At 42.9% G+C, this 19,834-nt stretch overlaps 2 protein-coding genes across 3 annotated transcripts in view; one reads left to right on the forward strand and one right to left on the reverse strand.

The window, feature by feature from the left end:
* Positions 1–11,807, forward strand: part of MFN1 (mitofusin 1) — a 36,210-nt gene extending 24,403 nt beyond the window's left edge. Inside the window, exons 11-18 of the mRNA XM_029060151.2 lie at positions 44–170; positions 336–440; positions 1,593–1,695; positions 2,333–2,562; positions 3,890–4,045; positions 4,676–4,872; positions 7,841–7,975; positions 9,882–11,807. Of these exons, the coding sequence (XP_028915984.1) occupies positions 44–170; positions 336–440; positions 1,593–1,695; positions 2,333–2,562; positions 3,890–4,045; positions 4,676–4,872; positions 7,841–7,975; positions 9,882–9,948 (1,120 nt within the window). The 3' untranslated portion in view covers positions 9,949–11,807. The remainder of the gene's footprint in view (positions 1–43; positions 171–335; positions 441–1,592; positions 1,696–2,332; positions 2,563–3,889; positions 4,046–4,675; positions 4,873–7,840; positions 7,976–9,881) is intronic.
* A 2,208-nt stretch (positions 11,808–14,015) lies between these two features.
* The window catches only part of GNB4 (G protein subunit beta 4), an 89,078-nt gene continuing 83,259 nt past the window's right edge, over positions 14,016–19,834 (reverse strand). For both annotated transcript variants that reach the window (XM_029058119.2, XM_029058113.2), the window contains exon 10: positions 14,016–18,772. In XM_029058119.2, coding sequence (XP_028913952.1) covers positions 18,666–18,772 — 107 coding nt within the window. In that variant the 3' untranslated portion in view covers positions 14,016–18,665. The remainder of the gene's footprint in view (positions 18,773–19,834) is intronic.

Here is a 19,834-nt window from a genome sequence, read left to right on the forward strand (position 1 = left end):
TGTGATCTAACTTGGGGATTTATTACCCTTGCTGCTGATATAGGGTATATTCAATGGAAGAGAGGGAGGACCAGACAGACAGGTTGGACTTTATTCGAAACCAGATGAACCTTTTAACAGAGGATGTTAAGGAAAAAATCAAAGCGGTTACTGAGGAGGTGGAGAATAAGGTGGGTTACAGAATTGCCTTGACAGTGGAAGTATTCTGGGATCATTCTTCAGTTATGTGAAAAAATTATTCTCGAATCACCTCATAAGAACTGTGCCTAGGTAAGTTTTTAACTGAATGATCTGTGGATTTCTCTCTAGTAATTTTTACACTTTAATATTTTCAGGTTTCATGTGCCATGACAGACGAAATTTGTCGACTTTCTCTTTTGGTTGATGAATTTTGTTCAGACTTCCATCCTTCCCCAAATGTCCTGAAACTATACAAAACTGTAAGTCGATCACTCTGTACTGTATGTGCAAACAGTGCAAAAGAAGGATAGCGTAATCCAGGTTTTTTTCCACAACATATTCATGTCGTCCTGATGAAACCCACATTTTAATGTACTATCAAGCTAATAATTTTACCTTCTGTGTAAATATTTCCCGTCTTGAAAATTAACTTGGTTTTCTTAGGCTAAAATTAGAAGGGTCATATAAAGGAACCCCTGCTTGCTGCACTTAATTCTAATCCTCACAATGTGATTGAGACTGTAGAACCCTTATAAGCGAATTTCTGTCAGTGGTGTTTTCTTGGACTATGAAGAAAACTACACACACACACACACACACACACACATTGTAGTTCATACGACTGTAGTCTCAGTTGTAGGCTGGGGACTATAAAAATGGACTTTATTAACTGTAATATAATTGTGCTGTTTGTTAAGTGCTTCTTATGTGCCAAGCACTGTCCTAAATGCTAGGGTAGATAGAAGATAATCAGGTTGGACATGGTCCTTGTTTCACAGTCACAGTCTGTGTACAGACTGGGTTCATAGATTTAGTAGGAGGGATGATCAGTATTGGGTCCCTGTTTTACAGATGAGAAAACAAAAGTACGGAGAAGTTAAGTGACTTTACCCAGGCCATTCGGTAGACAAGTGGCAGAGGTAGAATTTGACTCCCAAGCCTGTACTCTTCCAGTGTCCCGACAATTAATGTCACCTATGGTCATCCAGAATATTATTCACTTCTTGGCTTGGTCATTTCTATTATGTAAATATAGTGAACTAAAACCAAGAGCTCAGCGTTTCTTATTAAAATAATTGTCTTGGAAATGTGGGCAAACCTTAAGGTGGCTAGAAAACACATATGTAGATACACAGCACTACTTTGTCAAATCAAAGTGCAGATACATTTTATATAACATAAATATACTTGTGTGTGTACATGTATATTACATGTAAATGCATAGATATATTTTATATGTTTTATATATATTTGTGTGTATGTCTATGTTCATACACACATATGGTCTCACACCAGAAGTTTCTGCTGGGTGTTTCTTCTTTCCTTCTATTTTCCCCCCTTTTGGGGGGGATCTGTGAACCTCATTTTGGAGTTTGGGGATTAATATTATGAAAATTTAACATTATTAATAGGAACTAAACAAGCACATAGAAGATGGTATGGGAAAAAACTTGGCCGATCGGTGCTCCTGTGAAGTCAATGCCTCAATGCATCAATCACAGCAGGAAATAATTGGTATAATTTTAATGGATTTTGTTTGAAACTAGAGAATGGCTTTACATTGTCTTGAGTGTCATATACTGTGGAGGGAAGAATTATTTGTATTCTAGTTTTGTTTACTCCCGTAATTGCATGGAGAATTTCAAATAGGGTAACCAGATATGTCTTCATTTTAAAAGGGTTTTCATGAATTTAATTACTAAATTCCAGTATTGAGATACAAGTCATTCATTCAGTAGTATTTTTCGAGAGCTTACTGTGTGCAAATGCTTGGGAAAGTACAACAATAAATAGAAATATTTCCTGCCCACAGTGAGCTTACAGTCTAGCGGACGAAGGGGGAGTCTGACATTAAATAAAGAAATAATGTCCTTTGAGAATTTCTAATTTTGTTCTTCAATCATTGGTATTTGAGTGCTTAGCCTGTGCAGAGAACTGTACTAAGTGCTTGGTAGAGTCCCATACAATAGAGTTGATAATCACAATCCCTGCCAAGTTGCTTCAGTCATCTTCTTTATAGCTGTTGTGTACTCTAGGATGGAATTCTGAAAGGTTTTATTTTTTGGCTGTCATGCAGTTAATGGAAGGTGTGCGTGAACTGACTTGCTGTTTGAAAGAAATACTGTGTTCATTTTGTTCTTTCTCTGCCTAGAAAATCTGAAGCCTTTGCTTCCCCCCGGAGTGCAGAATCAGCTCCACGTTCTGATCCCCTGTAAGAAATTTGACCTCAGCTACGACCTGAATTGTCACAAACTCTGCGCAGATTTTCAAGAGGATATTGTATTTCGTTTTTCTCTGGGATGGGCCGCTCTGGTAAATCGGTTCTTGGGCCCTAAGAACGCTCAGCGTGTACTGTTGGGATTGGCGGAACCCGTTTTGCAGGTAAGGTATTTTATGCATCTCTGAAAGCTTGTTAAGTCTCTTAGAGTGTTTGCTTTTATTTTGTACTTCCATGTAAACCGGTTAGTTCTGTGGTGCTTGCTTTCTCCCCGACAAGTGGAATGTAGTTCGCCAATGAAAAGAACCCAGAGTTTTTTCCAATAACATTGGAGATGCTTGGTTGAATTTGGAAGTCACCCTGATTTCAGTTTTATTGTTATTTCTCCAGTGCCTAATACCTCTCTCTTACTAACCCTTAAAACAGCTGAGCTGAAACGCAGCACATTTTTCCTTCCCTGAGAGTATGGGCCTCCTGTACAAAGAGGAAGCTTGCCAGTTAAATGAGAGGTTAGTGGCTGAGTGGAAGAAGTATTCAGTTGTCCGAGGAATATGTTCAGGAGTGAGGAAGAGGAAGGAATAAATATGTTACTAGTGATGCCTATGGAGGATCTTTTTATTTTCAAAGTGCTGCAAATTAAAATGGGCAGGGAATGCGTCTACCAACCATGTTGTTGTACTTTCCCGAGAGTTTAGTACAGTGCTTTGCACACAGTGAGCACTCAGTAAATACGACTGATTGATTAAGACCCCAAGGGAAGCCTGTATGTGTGCGATGTGTGCTCTTCTGGATCTGCATATCCCAAGGCCAAGCCACAGACCATGTTACCCAAGCTGACCTTCAGTAGAGAGGGAGGAAAAGGGCAGCTGGGGGTGGGCGGGAGAGTGTGCCATCACGGATCTAATAGCAGTTCAGTTTCATAGTAGCATGGAAACCCTTTTTTATTGGGGGTAGGGAGTGCTGGTTTGAAGCATTTGTACCTGAAACTTAAGGCTAATTAAAATGAACATTTTTAGGGAGGCCCTCTAACTGTGGCTCTCTCAAAACTCTTTTTTGCGTTAGGACAAAACAGTTATGTCCTGGCATTTACTTGCACTCTTTTCTTGGTATGACCTTAGTGAAATCACTCTAGGGACCGTTCCTTTGTCACTGTTACCAGTATTAGAATTTCAGTTCTGAAGGAAGGAATGCTATTAATAGACATTACCTACTTGCCACAGTTCTGATGCTCTCACTGCCTTAAGGGATAGGGGCCAGGAGGAATATGAACTAAGATTTATCCGGGGATTAGGGAAGGTAGCCCGTCTTCCCCGCTGGACGGTAAGCTTGTCATGGGCAGGGCATGGGTCTGCTGTCTCTGTTGTATGGTACTCTCCCATGCGCTTAGTCCAGTGCTCTGCACGTAGTGAATGCTCAGTAAACACCATTGATTGACAGCGTTTCTGTGATCTAGTTCCGTGAGACATTGTTTCCATCATTTTACCTTTCCAGCTTCCTCGATCTCTAGCTTCCACTCCCACTGCTGCTCCTACCAATCCTGCAACACCAGATCATGTGTCACAGGAAGAAATTATGATTACTCTAGCAACAGGTTTAGCTTCCTTAACATCAAGAACCTCTATGGCCATCATCGTTGTTGGAGGAGTGGCAAGTAACAATTATTTTATTACCGAGACAACTGAAATTTTGGAAGTCAACGCCCATTTTGGTGATTAAAGGCACAAACTGGTACCGACAGTTGGAGGTTCAAATGATGAGTGCATGACGATTTAAGTGTAAATATGAATATTTAGTACAGGGTATTCAGTTGGCAAATTCAGAATTGTTTAGCTTTTAGTTCCTTTCCGGGAGTTGGAGATCAGTGAGAAGGTGTAAATTTCTTGAAAGGGCAAAACAGTTTCATATCATGAAGACAGATTTTCTGGGGTTGAAGTTGGCCTCCTTCCCCTCTTCTATCATTAGTAGGATATATCAGCTGAGTGTTGAGATAGGCTTGAATAAATGAAAAATCAGTCAAACTCTTTGTGGACTGTTCTGCTGTCCAATACCAGCAGAAAAAAGGAAATTTGTTTCCAGGAACAAGAAGCTTCAACTTCTTGTGGGAGCCTATATGTGAGATTAAAAAGGTTTGTGCTAGTCGGTTTGCAGATGCCCAATTAAAATGAAATAGCAAGGCAGAGCATGCCAAATAGCTAGCAGTCTCCCTTCTCTTCCTCCATCCTTTTATCCTCTCCGCTCCGTTCTTTTTTACTTAAGAGGTATGTTTTTCTCTTACAGGTTTGGAAAACAGTTGGTTGGAAACTCATAGCCTTTTCCCTGAGTATGTATGGTTCCCTCTATCTCTACGAAAGGCTAACCTGGACAACTCGAGCCAAGGAGAGAGCCTTCAAGCAGCAGTTTGTAAACTATGCTACCGAAAAGCTGCAGATGATTGTCAGCTTTACCAGTGCCAATTGCAGCCATCAAGTGCAACAGTAAGTTGTGAGATCCACACACTAGGAGAGGTTTTTGTTTTTGGCTCCAGCCCTCATTATGAAAATGTAAAGATTTGGGGACTAGTTTATTTAATGGGTTTTCCAAACACTTGCCTGGGTTCCCAGGAAGCCTGTTTCCGAGCAGTTCTTGCGAACGTTGATTAGACTGCATCTTTCCTTTCATAATTAAACCAGTCAACATGGTTTGGGACAACCGGGGAAAAGACAGATTATCTGTCATTAGAAATTGTCGTGATTACTGCATCAGCCTCCTTGCTGACTTCCCTGCCTCCCGTCTCTCCCCGGCACCGATCCATACTGCACTCTACTGCCTGGATTCCTTTTCTACAGAAGGATTCAGTGCCTGTTTCCCCTCTCCTCAAGATCCTCCAGTGGTTGTCCGTCACGTCCGCAACAAACAGAAACTCCTCACCGCTGGCGTTAAAGCACTCAAATCATCTTTCCCCCTCCTACCTCACTTTCCTGCTCTCCTACTACAACCCAGCCCGCACACTTGGCTTGTCTAATGCCAACCTAGTCATTATGAGAATGAACCTAGTCAAATGAGAAGTAGCTTGGCTCAATGGAAAGAGCCCGGGCTTGGGAGTCAGAGGTCATGGGTTCTAATTCCGGCTCCGCCACTTGTCTGCTGTGTGACCTTGGGCAAGTCACTTAACTTCTCTGTGCCTCAGTTACCTCATCTGTAAAAATGGGAATTAAAAAAAAAAAATGTGAGCCCCACGTGGGACAATCTGACCACCCTGTATCTACTCCAGCGCTTAGAACAGTGCTCTGCACATAGTAAGCGCTTAACAAATACAATGATGATTAACCTAGTCACTGTACCTTGATCTCATCTGTTTCACCCCCGCCATCTCCTCCTTGTCCTGCCTCTGTCCTGGAATGCCCTCCCGCTTCATATTCAACAGACGATGACTCTGCCCCACCCCGCAGCCCCCAAAGCCTTCCTGAAGGCATATCTCCTCCGAGGCCTTCCCTGATTAAGCCTTCATTTCCTCCTGTCCCACTCCCTTCTGCATCACCCTTGCGCTTGGATTTTTATCCTTTATTCACCCCGCCCTCAGCCCCACAGCGTTTATGTGCATATCTGTAATCCATTTGTTTATATTACTGTCTACTCCTCTGGATGATAAGCTCATTGTGGGCAGGGAATGTCTGTTTATCGTTATATTGTACTCTCCCACGTATACCTTGCACACAGTAAGCACTCAATAAATTCGATTGATTGATCCATCTGTGGTGCCTAAAAATTGGCCAGTTTGGTAGCCTAATAAGGCCTCGTTCAGCGAGCCAGTCCCTAAACCCCAAGAGAGATCAGCAGCCCTCTTTAAACACCGTGACCCTGGAGGCGCCCCCCCCCCCCCCCCCAAGATGTTTGGGTGGGGCTGGTGGTCAGGGCGAATGTGGGGAAGTTCACACCAGTGTGTTTCGGAGGGGCTGTATCTGATAATATGGACCTTCTTGAGGAAAGTAGAAGAGGATTGCCGGGGAGCAGCTTCTGAAGGAGAGGTGTGACACTGGGTTTAATTTCACATTTAACAGGGAAGGAGTGATTTAGTAATTGCGTGGTGGAAAGAGTTCATGCTCATACTGGGAAATGTCAGTATGAAGGAGCAGATATGCACAAATATAAAAACATTTTTCTTCATTTTGTAGTTTTCTCATCAATTTTTAATCCATTTATTGGTACTAAAGATTCAACACTGATGTACCTTATCCATTGATTGATAGTATTCAATCACCTCCCATGTGCAGAGCGTGATACTGTGTGCTTAGTAGAGTACAATAGAGTAAGGCATAGTTCCTGCCCCCAGTGAGCATACAATGTAGAGGGAGAAACAGACACAACATAATTTTCAGGTAGAAGGAAAACGGTCTGGCTAGATTAGGCAGGTTAGTTCCTAAATAGGGTGAATTATGTCCAGAAGTGCTCAGTTGGTCGCTGGGGAAATGATTTGGGGAGAAGAAAAATGAATCATGGGAGACCTTTTGGAGATGTTATTTCAGAAGAGCTTTGAGGATGGAGTTGGAGGCAGGAGAGATGAGAAAGCATCATGAGTAGGATAATCTGAGAGGAATGAAGCGGCAAGCAATGGTGTACTGGGAGCAGAGTAGCTAGGAAGGAGGAAGAGAGGTGATTACGTGCTTTACAACAAATGGTCAGGAGTATCTGCCTGAAAAGCCAAGGGCAATGGGCAACTCGGGGTGGTTTTTGAGGAACGGGGCGAAGTGTGCAGAACAGAGTTGTAGAAAAAATGATCAGGCTATGCGACCAGGGGTCGGGAGACCTAGGCTTTAATCTCAGCTCTGCCACTGGCCTGTGCGACCTTGTGCAAATCAGTTAACTTCTCTGTGCCACAATTCTCTCACCCTTAAAGTAGGAATGAGCTACCTGCTCTTCCTTCCTGGCACTTAGCATAAAGTGAGCTCTTAAGAAATACCATTCTAATAGTATTCAAAGGGGACCCGGAACAAAGTCTCGAAGGTCTCTCACAATTAGAGAATGAGAATTCTTAGTTACCAATTCTTATTCTCTGCCATTTCCCCCAACTGGAATTTATTTTAATGTCCATATTCCCATACTAGACTGTAATTCCTTGAGGACAGAAAATGCGTCTACCAGCCCCAATGCTTAGTACAGTGCTTTGCATACTATAAGTGCTCAGCAAATACTTATTGATTGAGGCAGAAGGGCCAGAGAGGGAACCTGAGAAGGATTGGTGAGAAAGGTAATAGGAGAGAACTTGTGGTAAAAGCAAGTTTACTTAGTGTTTCCAGGAGAAGGGAGCAATCCACGATGTCAGAAGTAGCCTATTTATCTTTTGTCAGTCTCCTTCCTATTCATTCTCTGTAATGTTTTTAAATTGGCATAGGTTTGACATCTAACCTCAAACTCAAGGGGCTAGTTGATGGTTGGTCCTTACCACCTTTTAAATACTGCTTTCAGGGAGATGGCCACTACCTTTGCTCGCCTGTGTCAGCAAGTTGACATAACTCAGAAAAACCTGGAAGAGGAAATTGCGAGGTTGTCCAAAGAGATAGATCAGTTGGAGAAAATACAAAGTAATTCCAAGCACCTAAGGTAAAAATGGTGAAAGTTTCTTTGAATGCAGTTTTTTGTTTTTTTGTGGGACAAAATTGGGTAATCTTTGTGTTTAAATGGAGCATTTTGTTTATTTCTAAGAATATGCCATCTGCAATTCTTGTTTTTTGAAACCTAAACAATGCCGCTTCCAAGACATGCTTATGGTCCATCCAGATCATTAATGTCCTTCAAAAGTGTGGCAGAGACCACTTGGAAGAATTATTTTCTTCCTTCACATCTATTTCTACCTTTTAGAGAAGGAGCATGGCTTAGTGGAAAGAACACGGGCTTGGGCATCAGGAGACCTGGTTCTCATCCTGACTCCACCACATACAGCCTGCTGTATGACTTTGGGTGAATCACTTCATTTCTCTGGCCTCAGTTTCCTCCTCTGTAAAATGCCTCTTCATCCCTTTCCTTTAGCCTGTGAGTCCCATGGGATTGTGTCAGATCTGATTGACTTGTATCCAGCCTAACACTTAGTACAGTGCTTGGTACATAAGAAGTGGTTCAAAAATACCACTTATTGTTATTGAAATAGTTTTCATCTATGTTGAAAGAAAATGGAGTTCATTGAAGCGTTATCTTTCTTTGAAAAGACCTAAGTCATTTTACTCTCGTGGCGCAGTGGAAAGAGCACGGGCTTTGGAGTCAGGGCTCATGAGTTCGAATCCCAGCTCTGCCACTTGTCAGCTGTGTGACTGTGGGCAAGTCACTTAACTTCTCTGTGCCTCAGTTCCCTCATCTGTAAAATGGGGATTAAGACTGTGAGCCCCACGTGGGACAACCTGATTCGCCTGTGTTTACCCCAGCGCTTAGAACAGTGCTCTGCACATAGTAAGCGCTTAACAAATACCAACATTATTATTATTATTATTACTCTTAGGAAGCGACAGAACTTCAACTGGGTAATGTCTCCTTGTGTAAAGCCAATACCTTTCTTTAATATGGGTTTTGTAATTAAACATTTATTAAAGAGTAAACTTGAAGCAAATTTTGGAAAATTGCCTCAACTGCCTCCTTGATTCTGTTTATCTTGATGATGTTGTCTTGTCCTGTTTTGCTTCGCTGTCTCCCCCATTTAGACTGTGAGCCCGTCGTTGGGCAGGAATTGTCTCCATCTGTTGCCGAATTGTACGGTTCCAAGCGCTTAGTACAGTGCTCTGCACATAGTAAGCGCTCAATAAATGCTATTGAATGAATGAATGAAAAAAATTTTTAGGAGATTGACAAAGTGTCTTGTGAAAGCTGGCAGTTTCCTTCCTGTAAGAAACCTTACTTTTGGCTGGATGTTTATATTTTCATCTTCCTACCTCACTCTTATTACAAAATTACATTACCAAAAAAAACCCGGCCAACTGGGCAGAAGTGTCCTGACGCAGTTAGATTGTCTAAAGAAGCTCTGTTTTCCTTCATTTTCACCAGCACTTAGTACAGTGCTTGACACCTAGTAAGCACTTAAATAACACCATTATTACTATTATAGTTCTTCGTATCCCCATGAAAATCACAGTCACAGAATGTGAATCATTACTCTTAGGTTTAAGGTTTAGCAATATTGCTCAAGCTCTAGTCAGTTTGGATTATTGTCAAGTAAGTCTTGGTTGTAGTATAATTAATTGTATGGTCCTGTTAGATAAAACCAATCAGTGTTTACTCATTTTTTCCCTCATGTGGCAGAAAAGATTGCCTATAAATGTGTTTACCCTTGCAACCTATGTGGAGGGGTCACACCGTGTTGATTCTACTGGGTCACTGGATCAGATAGAGCTACCCTATCTGAAATGGCACTGTTAATACATTTCATTGCTCACAGGTTAGCTTCTTGTCCCATTAGCCTAATGTCTTTAATTTGGTGGCATGCGGCCTTTACAAAATGTTTCTCTTCCTTTTGTTTTAACAGAAATAAAGCCATTCAGCTTGAAAACGAGTTGGAGGATTTTACAAAGCATTTCCTTTCCAGTAAATGAATATTTGCCGCAGGCCAGATGTCTTCAGCTGCCACTGAAGACAAAATAGAATGTTGAGAGACACTTGCTGATTTACCTGGAATCATTTTAAAATATGAATTCTATTGACTGTGCTTGTTTGAAATCAGCAAATTCCAGTTTTGATACTGGCAATGAATGGTATCTCGAGGTATTTATGTTTCTGGAGAGTATGTAGCTATGTTTCAGTTTTTTGGTAACGAGAAAGCCAAATGTAAACGATGAATTTGTTGGGTAGCAGAATCCCCTACGTGAGCCCTGAGGGTGGGGTTGTGAGCTCTCTAAAGTGGGGCTTTTTATTTTTATCGACTTTGGAAAACCCTGCTTCCTGGCATCCAGGAGTTAGAGAAAGCTCACTGTTTCTCTCCTATGCCTTTTTCCAAAGTGTTATTTTTCTTTCATTGCACAAGAGGAATTGCTTATTGTTGTGTTCAATATTCATTGGATTACTCTTGCAGAGAGCAAAAGGGCAGATTTTTAGGATGAATTTGTGCAGGTAACGATCATTTCTGTCACTAAGCAAATTTCTCCCCTAAAATAAATACTGCTTTCCATTTTTGCTTATTGAAATGTGTCTAATGACAAAAGCCATCTGTAATCACCTGGCCACACTTTCGGAGAGTTTAAAAGGGAGGAGGTTCTCGGCTGGGCTCACGCAGGGGAGCTCTGTCTGTCCATTAGCGTCAACTACAGTGACTGAGGACGGATTTCAGCCCACTGCCCGGAGTACGGGGGCTCATGATCCGAAGCCATGACCCTTAAGGTACCAACACGTCTGAGACGGTCGGGTTCCTTGCCTAAATTTGCGTTGCCGGTCAGAAAGCTCCTAGATCTGAACTTTGACTCTTGTCTTTCTCCAGAGGTTGAATGGGTGGGGGCTTCCTGCTGTTTGGTTCCTTTTCAGCAAGGCCCTTAACTGGCTGGGTGAAGTTCAGAAGAAAGAAAACAAATAGAAGCCAATTAAGAGAGCAGAAGGAATAAAGACTGGCATTCTTTCAGAAAGGGACAGGAATCTTAAGGCATGTTACCCTTCCAGGCCCCTCTTTCGAGATTAGGCAGGGCAGTGGAGGTGGGCACTTTGGCGCAGGATCCCGTTCTGTACACTGTACTGTCGATGAGACCTCTGCAGAGTTTAGTGATTTCTTTCTCCTGCCTTCAACTGGTTCAAACCAGGCCTACTTGCATTTTAAAGGGTTATTTCTCAGGATTAGAACTAGCCGCGTTCCAACAGCCTCCCGCAGTCTTGTGAGTGAGCGATATTTAAGTTTCAAGCTGAAAGAGAAGCAGGTGAGTTCAGTGGTTTAGGTTGTCATAGTTCAGTCCGGGAATTTGGAGCCGGAAAGTATCGATTTGCAGCCAGTGACGAGCTAACGGGATGAAAATAGTGGTGTAAAATGGGGTAGCGTTTATCGACAGTTTCAGATAAGAGCTAACAAGTCTTGCCATGCACTTGGACATATGAAACAGTATCAGGTGGCTTGGAATTTCATTCGTTTTGCTTAGTGTGACTTAATTTTTCCATCTGTAGTTGGAAATAACTGCCACCTAATCAGGTCTGCCTCTAGGTCGTGTATATGCATGTCAAAATGCAAAGGAAAGTTTAAAAACCGCTAAAGCAAAGCCTTTCTCCTCATATTAAATCTGCAATTTTGGTAGTGACCGTGCCTATGAATTGCACAGAAATGTTGTCATTGAGAACCGATGTGTTTCAGACTGGTTTTTCTATGTACGTTTGCAAGAGCATTTATATACTTTGTAAAATACTAAACTTTTTACACACTATCGTTCTTTAAAACTCCCAGGGAAAAATAAAATGATCAGGTATTACTACCTAATTTGAATAGTGTTACGTGCCTGTTATTTACAAAAAAATTCAGTAGACATTTCCTGTTTTTGCAAATTGATTTAAAGGGTTGATAGGACATCAGACACAGCCTTATGGATATCAAACTGCTAAATGGTGAGTATATTTGTATAGAAAGAGTAAAGAAATCTGACTTGATTTGGGCAGCTCTGCAAGAAGCCACTTACATGTATGCATGTGGCATATTAAAAAATTAGACCGGTGTGTCTTAAATCATGTGCACACATAAATCTTTAGAATTAACCTAATATCTCTGGATAATAGGATATACTCACACACATGTCTTCAGCGAAGCAGCGTGGCCTAGTGGATAGAGCATGGGCCACAAGGACCTGGGTTCTAATCCAGATTCTACCGCTTGTCTATGTGACCTTGGATAAGGCACTTAACTTCTCCCTGCTTCTGTTCCCTTGTCTGTAAAAGGAGGGTTAAGACTGTGAGTCCCATATGGGGCAACCCCTGTGCTTAAATCCCATTGCAACAAAAATTTGGACCGCTGCATGAAAGGCCAGATCCTAAGCCCCTCGGAGAAGCGGCGTGGCATAGGGGATAGCACGGGAATCTGCCACGTGGCTGCTGTGTGACCTTGGCCAAGTCCTGGTGCCTCAGTTTCCTCATCTGAAAAATGGGGATTGAGACTGAGCCCCACAGGGGAGAGGACCGTGTCCAACCCGATTTGCCTGTGTCTACCCCAGCGCTTAGTACAGTGCCTGGCACATTGTAAGCGCATAACGAATACCCTAATCATTATTATTCTCCTGCAAAGCAGGGCCCCACATTCAGGAAACTCGGTCGAAGGACTCGCCGTGGCTCCATCGACAAATACGCCTTGTTGAAAACCAGCTTCCTAACTGTGCCGTCACTATTCCCTCAAGGGTAGTGAAAATGGTGTCGTGGCAGAAGGGAGTGTAGCTGGCCCCAGCGCTCTCTCTACGATGTGACAGGCGCTTAGGAAAGGTCGTGTGGAGGGACGTGGAGCTCGTTACCGCTCGGACTCTGAAGCCAAGAACTTAGGTACCTACTTGTTCCCCGTGGGAGGGGACCCGAGGGGGACTCGAATCGGGTGGGGGAAGGACGCTCTCCTTGTTGCGAAGTCTTGCCGACGGAGGCCTTCCCCCTGGGCAAGATCCCGCTGGGATGGTGGATCCCGGCGAAAGGAGGCCGTTTAGTCGTGGACTCGTGTTGCTTAGCGCAGGACAGTGGCAGTGCCTATTTTAACGAACGTATTTTTGTTTTGCTGCAGCCAGTTGGCCACTGTGACACCTTTCCAAAGGCCAAGCTTTCCGGAGGGAAACTTGGAAATTTCAAACTCGTGGCGCGGGTGGGCTGGACTTAATCTCGGTTTTTCCCGGTCTGCAGTGCTGAGTCGTGACGTGGGCGATCTGTTTATCGTCCCAGGCGGCCGTAATCGTTGGCAGAGAATCGGAATTTAAGCTCCTGCCCGAGTTACTGATTTGAGATAGTGTCATTATGCAATGGAAAATGCTAACAAACCGAAGCGTGGGGCTTATCTGTGGGTTTCCAAGAATGTCACATTGTGCATTCTGTGGGTTATGTTAGTCACAACATAAGCTTTGACTGGGATCCACTAGATGGCTGTTGCAGGAGGAGCCAGAGGAACGCTCTCCTCGCCTCAGTACAATGTACAAATGACCTCTGTGGGACGATCTTCCTGACCCCGGCAGCTAAGGCGCCCAAGTCTCTTTCCTGATTCCACTGCTGAATCTCCTCCCTTTCTGACAAATTAATCATTCCCCTACACGAATACTTTCATCTTCTCCCACCTCGAACATCTAACCTGCTATTTCTGCAGCAAAACAGGAATTATTCATTGTGGAAGTACATTCCTTTTCGCGTAGTATCTGAAGCCCTGGCTCCTACCATTCTCGCTCCCCACTCTGCATCTAGTTCCTAATTTACTTTAACGTTCCGACGAACAATACACCCAATTCCGTTCTTTTCAATTCCAGGATGGAACCGTGGTGTTGGAAGAAACATTCTTCCAATCGAGGCAGCGCAGGTTCTCCTCTAAGTTGGGGAGGGGATTTGGTTTCCCAGGAAAACGCTGAATTCTTTGAACATCTCCTAAGCGGGCCACTGGGGGGGGGGGGGGGGGTAGGGAGAGAAAAAAATGAAAGAGGGATTCTACTACAGTTCCATTTTAAGAACGACATGTTTCAAGCAGTCTGGTTAAAAGCACTTGTTTATTGGTTACAATATCAATTCATGGTAACATCTGTTTCACTGAGCCACTGTACAAATTACAAAGAAAAGATCCATTGTTGAAAAGGCTATAAACCAAGTTCATAGCTAGTGATAATTTTCACAGGGAAGTCTTTTTATGCAGCGAGAGCACTGTTCGAGAACGCATGGCACGAGTCCCTGGTTTCTTAATTGGCTTAAATAAAAGCTTTAAGACTTGTTTCTGAATACACACACAATCCAAAGGCAGTGTAGAATCACTTTCCAGGTTGAACGACGGAATTTCTCAAGTGTTTTCCAGCAACTGCTTTCGATCCCCCTCCCCCCACACCCCCAATCGACAACCGTGTTTAAAAAAAAATCGGATTTGGACTCCTTTGGGTGTAATATGTAGTACAAGTGTTCAGATGCCTTATTGAAAGGATAAACACAGAATAGAGCACCATTGTGTAAGTAAAACAAAGGCTTGAAATATCTAAAGACTATTCCACCGAAGTCCATATTAATCAGAAACCTAACGTACTGTGTGGTATAAGATTTTTGTCAGGCACATTTAATCTGTTATCAGTTATATCGATTAGTAACACTGTTCACACATTTTTACCATAACAACACTGCATTAACATTCTGCATGTATTTTACATAACCAGCAATTGGATAAAAGGCTTGTGACGCCTCCGAAGTGTAGGAAGAATTTTACCAGCATGCAGGCCAGATTACTGTATACGAGGTGCACCATCAACCCATGCTTAATTACTTTTACATGAAATGCTATCTCAAAGGCAGTCATTCTAATACAAAACCATTTGATACATTTTTCACCTTAGAATTCATCCACACCTCGCGGTAACCGACACTTCAGAGAACGGACCAAACCGCCGAGGAGGGAACTATTCCTTGAGGAAAGGGAGGAAACAGACAACAGTTTGGAAATGTCTTTCATGCTGTTCTCTTCCCATCTTAAAACACGATCGATTGACCGGTGGGACCAAGGTTCAATTATTAAATCTTTCAGATTTTTTTTTTTAAACCACTCCGGCTAATCAGCACTGTAGCTCAGAGTAAACCAACTGCCCTTCCAAGCCTATACGAGGGGGGGTGGATCGGGGGGAGACGGGGAAGGGGGAGAGGTGTTAAATATCGTTATTAATCTAGTCTAGTTCCTGCATTTCATTGCCAGAAGGTAAATGTCCACTTTACCGTGGGGGGAAAAAAAAGAAAATGCCCAATTTTCTTCATTACCGTTAGATGCCAAAAATCTTGCGTTTTCTTGGTCACAACCAGCTCCATCACCCTTGAAGTAATTAATGGCAGGATTAAGTCCCATTTGCAGGGACTTGTTCAATATCCTTCAGTGTAAAATTAGTTAATAGTGAGACATAAAATGTTAAACAGCAACTGTACTGGAAGCTAAAGAAATTTCTGTGAGGCACAAGAAAAGTTTATAAAGTACAAAAGAAGTTGCAGATTGGAAAAATACTTGACGTGATCTCCGTTTAAGATTGGAAATAATGGCACAAGATCGCAGTTATTTGCTTTTGGCATACAATGCCTTATAGGTATTTTCAGCGAGAATACAAAACCTAGCATGCAGTTTGTCACCAAGGAATAGTTACTTAAAGTGAGGGCTTTCTTTCCCCTCTCAGTTTGGTGACTAACGTTTCGATTGTTTAGTGTTTCCCAGTAGCTCTAAAAGTCCATTTTTTGAAAGACCGTGGCTCCCTATAGTTAAGATACCCCACACAAACCTAAATGAATATGAGAGCCACACACAGACAGCTGATTCTAAAGACCATGGCCGAAGTTTTCTAGTCACTCCTCAGGAATACAGTATGACCAAGAATGGGAATCCAACACTCCTGCACTGCATTTTATGACGGTGCCCCTTTTTTTGGAAAGGAGGCTGAAATTTTTATGGAAAACATATCCAGCTGGATGCATTTCATTAAAACCGGAGACCGATGCTATACTTTAGGCACCCGACGATACCTTAAACTGCAAACTGAATCCGAACAGACACCAAACTGCCAAATCTTCAACAGCCAACCCATCTGGCCGCAGTTTATGCCTGTCTGCTTTACTCCAGAATCCCCCCGGAACAGAAAACAGTCAGTTCTCCCACGACGTGGAATGAGGTCAGAGGAAATGGCCGCGTGCGGGGTCGAGCGCTCGTTTTTTCCTTAAGTCGAGGTTCTTCGGGAACGTGACCTCCCCCCACCTCCCTCACGGGATCGGAGAACCGAATGGATGCGAGAGGCAACGGCGCTGAACTCCTCTGCACAGCAGCCAGCCAGCCGGAAACTGGCATAGAGCCGTGGGCCTGTCTCTCTCAACCTGGCCAAAACGGGCCTTCTAAAACACGACGACGTTCAGGAAGTAAGATCTAACTAAGCACACTCTTTTTTGGGAGATCAGCCAGCCGTATAAGCACATAACGTTGCTTTTAATCATATCACCTAATCACTAAAGCATCAGCACAATTTGGATCCACTCTCACCTCAAATCTTTTAAGATGAAAATTTCCATCCCGACACCATTTGGACGGCAGAGCACGAGACGTTGAAAACGTCTTCCACGGTCCGAGGCGTTTTTCTCTAGATTTTAGGGACAACATCCTAAAACCCAAATGGCACCACGTTGCACGTAGCGTGCACGTTGTCTATGAAAAATGTCCTTCCCCGTTTATGAACGGAAAAGACAGACATCCCAAATATAACCGACTATAAGCACACAATTCATAAAAAAAAAAAAATGCACAAATTGGTTTTTGGTCCTATCTACCTTAAGTCTGACTTTAGTAAATGTATCCTTTCTATAGCACAAGATGCACTTTTATTTTTCAACTGTTGGCACGTTCCTAACTGTAAACATGACAATGCGTAGACACGATTGGCAAGCGTGAAAGTTAGCATTATCAACGACCAGGGCTTAATCGTGGTCTCGATAATCGTTACTTCTGTAGGCAACAAGATATCGGGCCCTTAATTGACCAAATGACCGGGAACCATTCGAGGACTTGATGCCTTCAGCTAGAAGGAGGCCTCGATTTCGCCTCTCTGTAAAGCCTCACTAGGATCCAGTGAGGCCACGGGAAAAGTTCCACCCAACAAACTGAATTTGAATTCCTGTTTTTTCCAGCGTATTTATTGCCGGCACTGGACTCGTACATAATGCCGCTGTCAAAGCTGGCCAAGTGCCCGGTCCTCGCTCCAGGGACCGTTTCAGAAATGTTGCTCTTGGCCTAAAAGAGGCTTCGTTCAGATCTAGACGGTCGAATGAATCACGATCCCGAAACACACCCTCTACGGCAAAGGAGGAAATATTTACACGTGGAACGGTTAACGTCTCAACTGACCGAACTGCTGGTGCCCAGTCAAATGGGAAGGCATCTTTACTAGTCCGGAAGTTAAAATGGGAGACGGAAAACACTGAAGATACGTCACATCACACAACTGGGCTACCACTGATCAGAAATAACGTTAACTCGTTCAAAAGGTAACACTGTCCCATCCCATCAGTGCAACGGAAACGAGATGGACATGTTGATGTGGGATGCTAGAAATAGCCTATACACTTTTTAACACCCACCACTTAAAACACCCGCTTTTCTTCTTCAAATGAGAGAGCAGAAAGGTTCAACTTATCCACGTCGAGCTTTTGAGCTAGAGCCGGCGAACCAACGCAGAAGAGTAATTCAAGGATTTACGTTTTCTCTATACGAACACTGCCTGACCAGCCGATTCTACCTGGAATGTCCCAAGCGCAGTAGAGAAAAGGAAACCTCATGTGAAATGAGGAGATTTAGATCCCGGGGATCATCTGACAAACCCCTTCCCCCCAAAAGCCTGAATGGTGGCACTTAGTTTTTAACTCCTTGGTGCCACAGTGGGCAACAGTTATGCCAGCAGCCTTTTGGGGTGGGGGGCCAGGAGGAAGGGGTAAACCCAGTGGCGGAATGGGTGGAGAAGTGAAGCTCTAGGTATTGTGGAATCATCAGGACCTCTTTAAAGTATAAAGGACACTATTTCAATGTCTCCTAAAATACACACACACACATACACACACAGAGCAATGGCATTAATGTGGGTTTACAGTAAATACACAAAAGATCCTTTAAAACAGCAACCTGGTTCTCTCACTACAAAACTCAAAAGTGTAACATCTCAGTCAACTGAAAAGCGATAAATGTAGGTTTTTTTTTAAAAAAACAAAATTATTTTACATACAAATGTTACATGATGGGCTGCTATTGTGTGTACATTCTGTTACATTATGAGAAAGTACAGAACTAGCAGATTTGGAGCACAAGCAGAAATCCTTCAAGGACTATCTTAACCAAACCCCCAAAACAAAAATAACTGGCTCTTCAGCTTTGTGGTCACCATGATTTTGTGGGCTAGCCTGGTTTGTTGTTGTTTTTTTAAAGTCAATGATTTTTTTTTTCATTCCCTCCCATCCCCATTTTTTCGCTTGATTTTTTTTTTGTAGTTTACAGAAAGCCTTTTTGTGTAATAATCAGTGAATAGAAAAACTTCACCTGCAAATACAAGGTAGAAATGTTATTTCACAGCTATAGGCTGCAGCATTGATCTCTCCAGGTCTTGACGGAGAATGTACACCGTATTTGCCCCAGTTAATTCCAGATTCTGAGAAAACTGTCCCAAGATCCCGTAGCTACGGCCATACCATCATCGGTAACCCCTAGACAGCTCACACGGTTGTCGTGGCCGGCAAGGACCCCTGGAAAAGAGGGGAGGGAATCATCAGACAATGCAACAGTCAACAGATGGAACAGTTTTTAAAGGGGGTTGCTTCCATTTTAAAAAGACACATAGGTCCTTAACGCATGGACAAAATTCTACTCTATGAAAACCGCAGAGTCACGGCAATTGGCCACACGCCCTTATCAGAGCAAAATGAACGACGCTGGTGATGATGATGATCAATAAATCTCCTCCCTTCCACATACTTGAGCGGCAGAGCGGGAGGAGATGCAATATTCCTGCTTTTAAATACCCTAAAAAGAACTCAGGTCTCTCCTCTCTCCCTTGCGACCCCCAAATGGGAGGAAGGTTAAAATAGATGTGCCGGTGTTCGGGGGTACACAGCAAAGAGTACACTTCAAGGGGCCAAGCTGGACAGAACCCGGGCCTGAGAGTCAGAAGGACCTGCGTTCTAGCCTTGGCTCTCCCACTTGTCTGCTGTGTGGTATTGGACAAATCACTTCATTTCTCTGTGCCTCAACGACCTTAGCTGTAAAATGGGGATTAAGACTGTGAGCCCTATGTGTCACAGGGACTGTGTCCAAACTGATTACCTGGTATCTACCCCAGATCTTAGAACAGTGCCTGGCACATAGTAAGTACTGAACAAATACTATTTTTTAAATTTATTTTATTTTTTTAAAAGCAAGGCTTAGCACCACCACTGAAAAAGAATGCTCCCATCAAAACTCGTTACTAGGCCTTGGTCACATCAAGCGAAACAAGGAAAACCAAGAAAATACCTTGCTTGTAATAAGGTGTTAGCAGCATTAGAACTTTCCTGGGATGATAGTTCACATTCTTCATTAACTTAAAAAAACTAAATTATAGCTAATTATTTCACTACAAATTTCCTCCTGAATGTTAGAATGCTAGGGAATAAAGAGATGAGTGAACACTGACAAAAATGGAATAAAACAAACCAAAAAAAGCTCAATTTTATGTGCTATATAAAACCAGTCACAAAATCCTTTTTAACTAGGGAAATTTCTTGGGAGAAAAAAGAATGTTAGGTTGGACCAGAAAGGAGATGAAAATA

The sequence above is a fragment of the Ornithorhynchus anatinus genome, chromosome 1 (genome assembly GCF_004115215.2).
Source record: "Ornithorhynchus anatinus isolate Pmale09 chromosome 1, mOrnAna1.pri.v4, whole genome shotgun sequence".
In the NCBI taxonomy this organism is placed as follows: Eukaryota; Metazoa; Chordata; class Mammalia; order Monotremata; family Ornithorhynchidae; genus Ornithorhynchus; species Ornithorhynchus anatinus.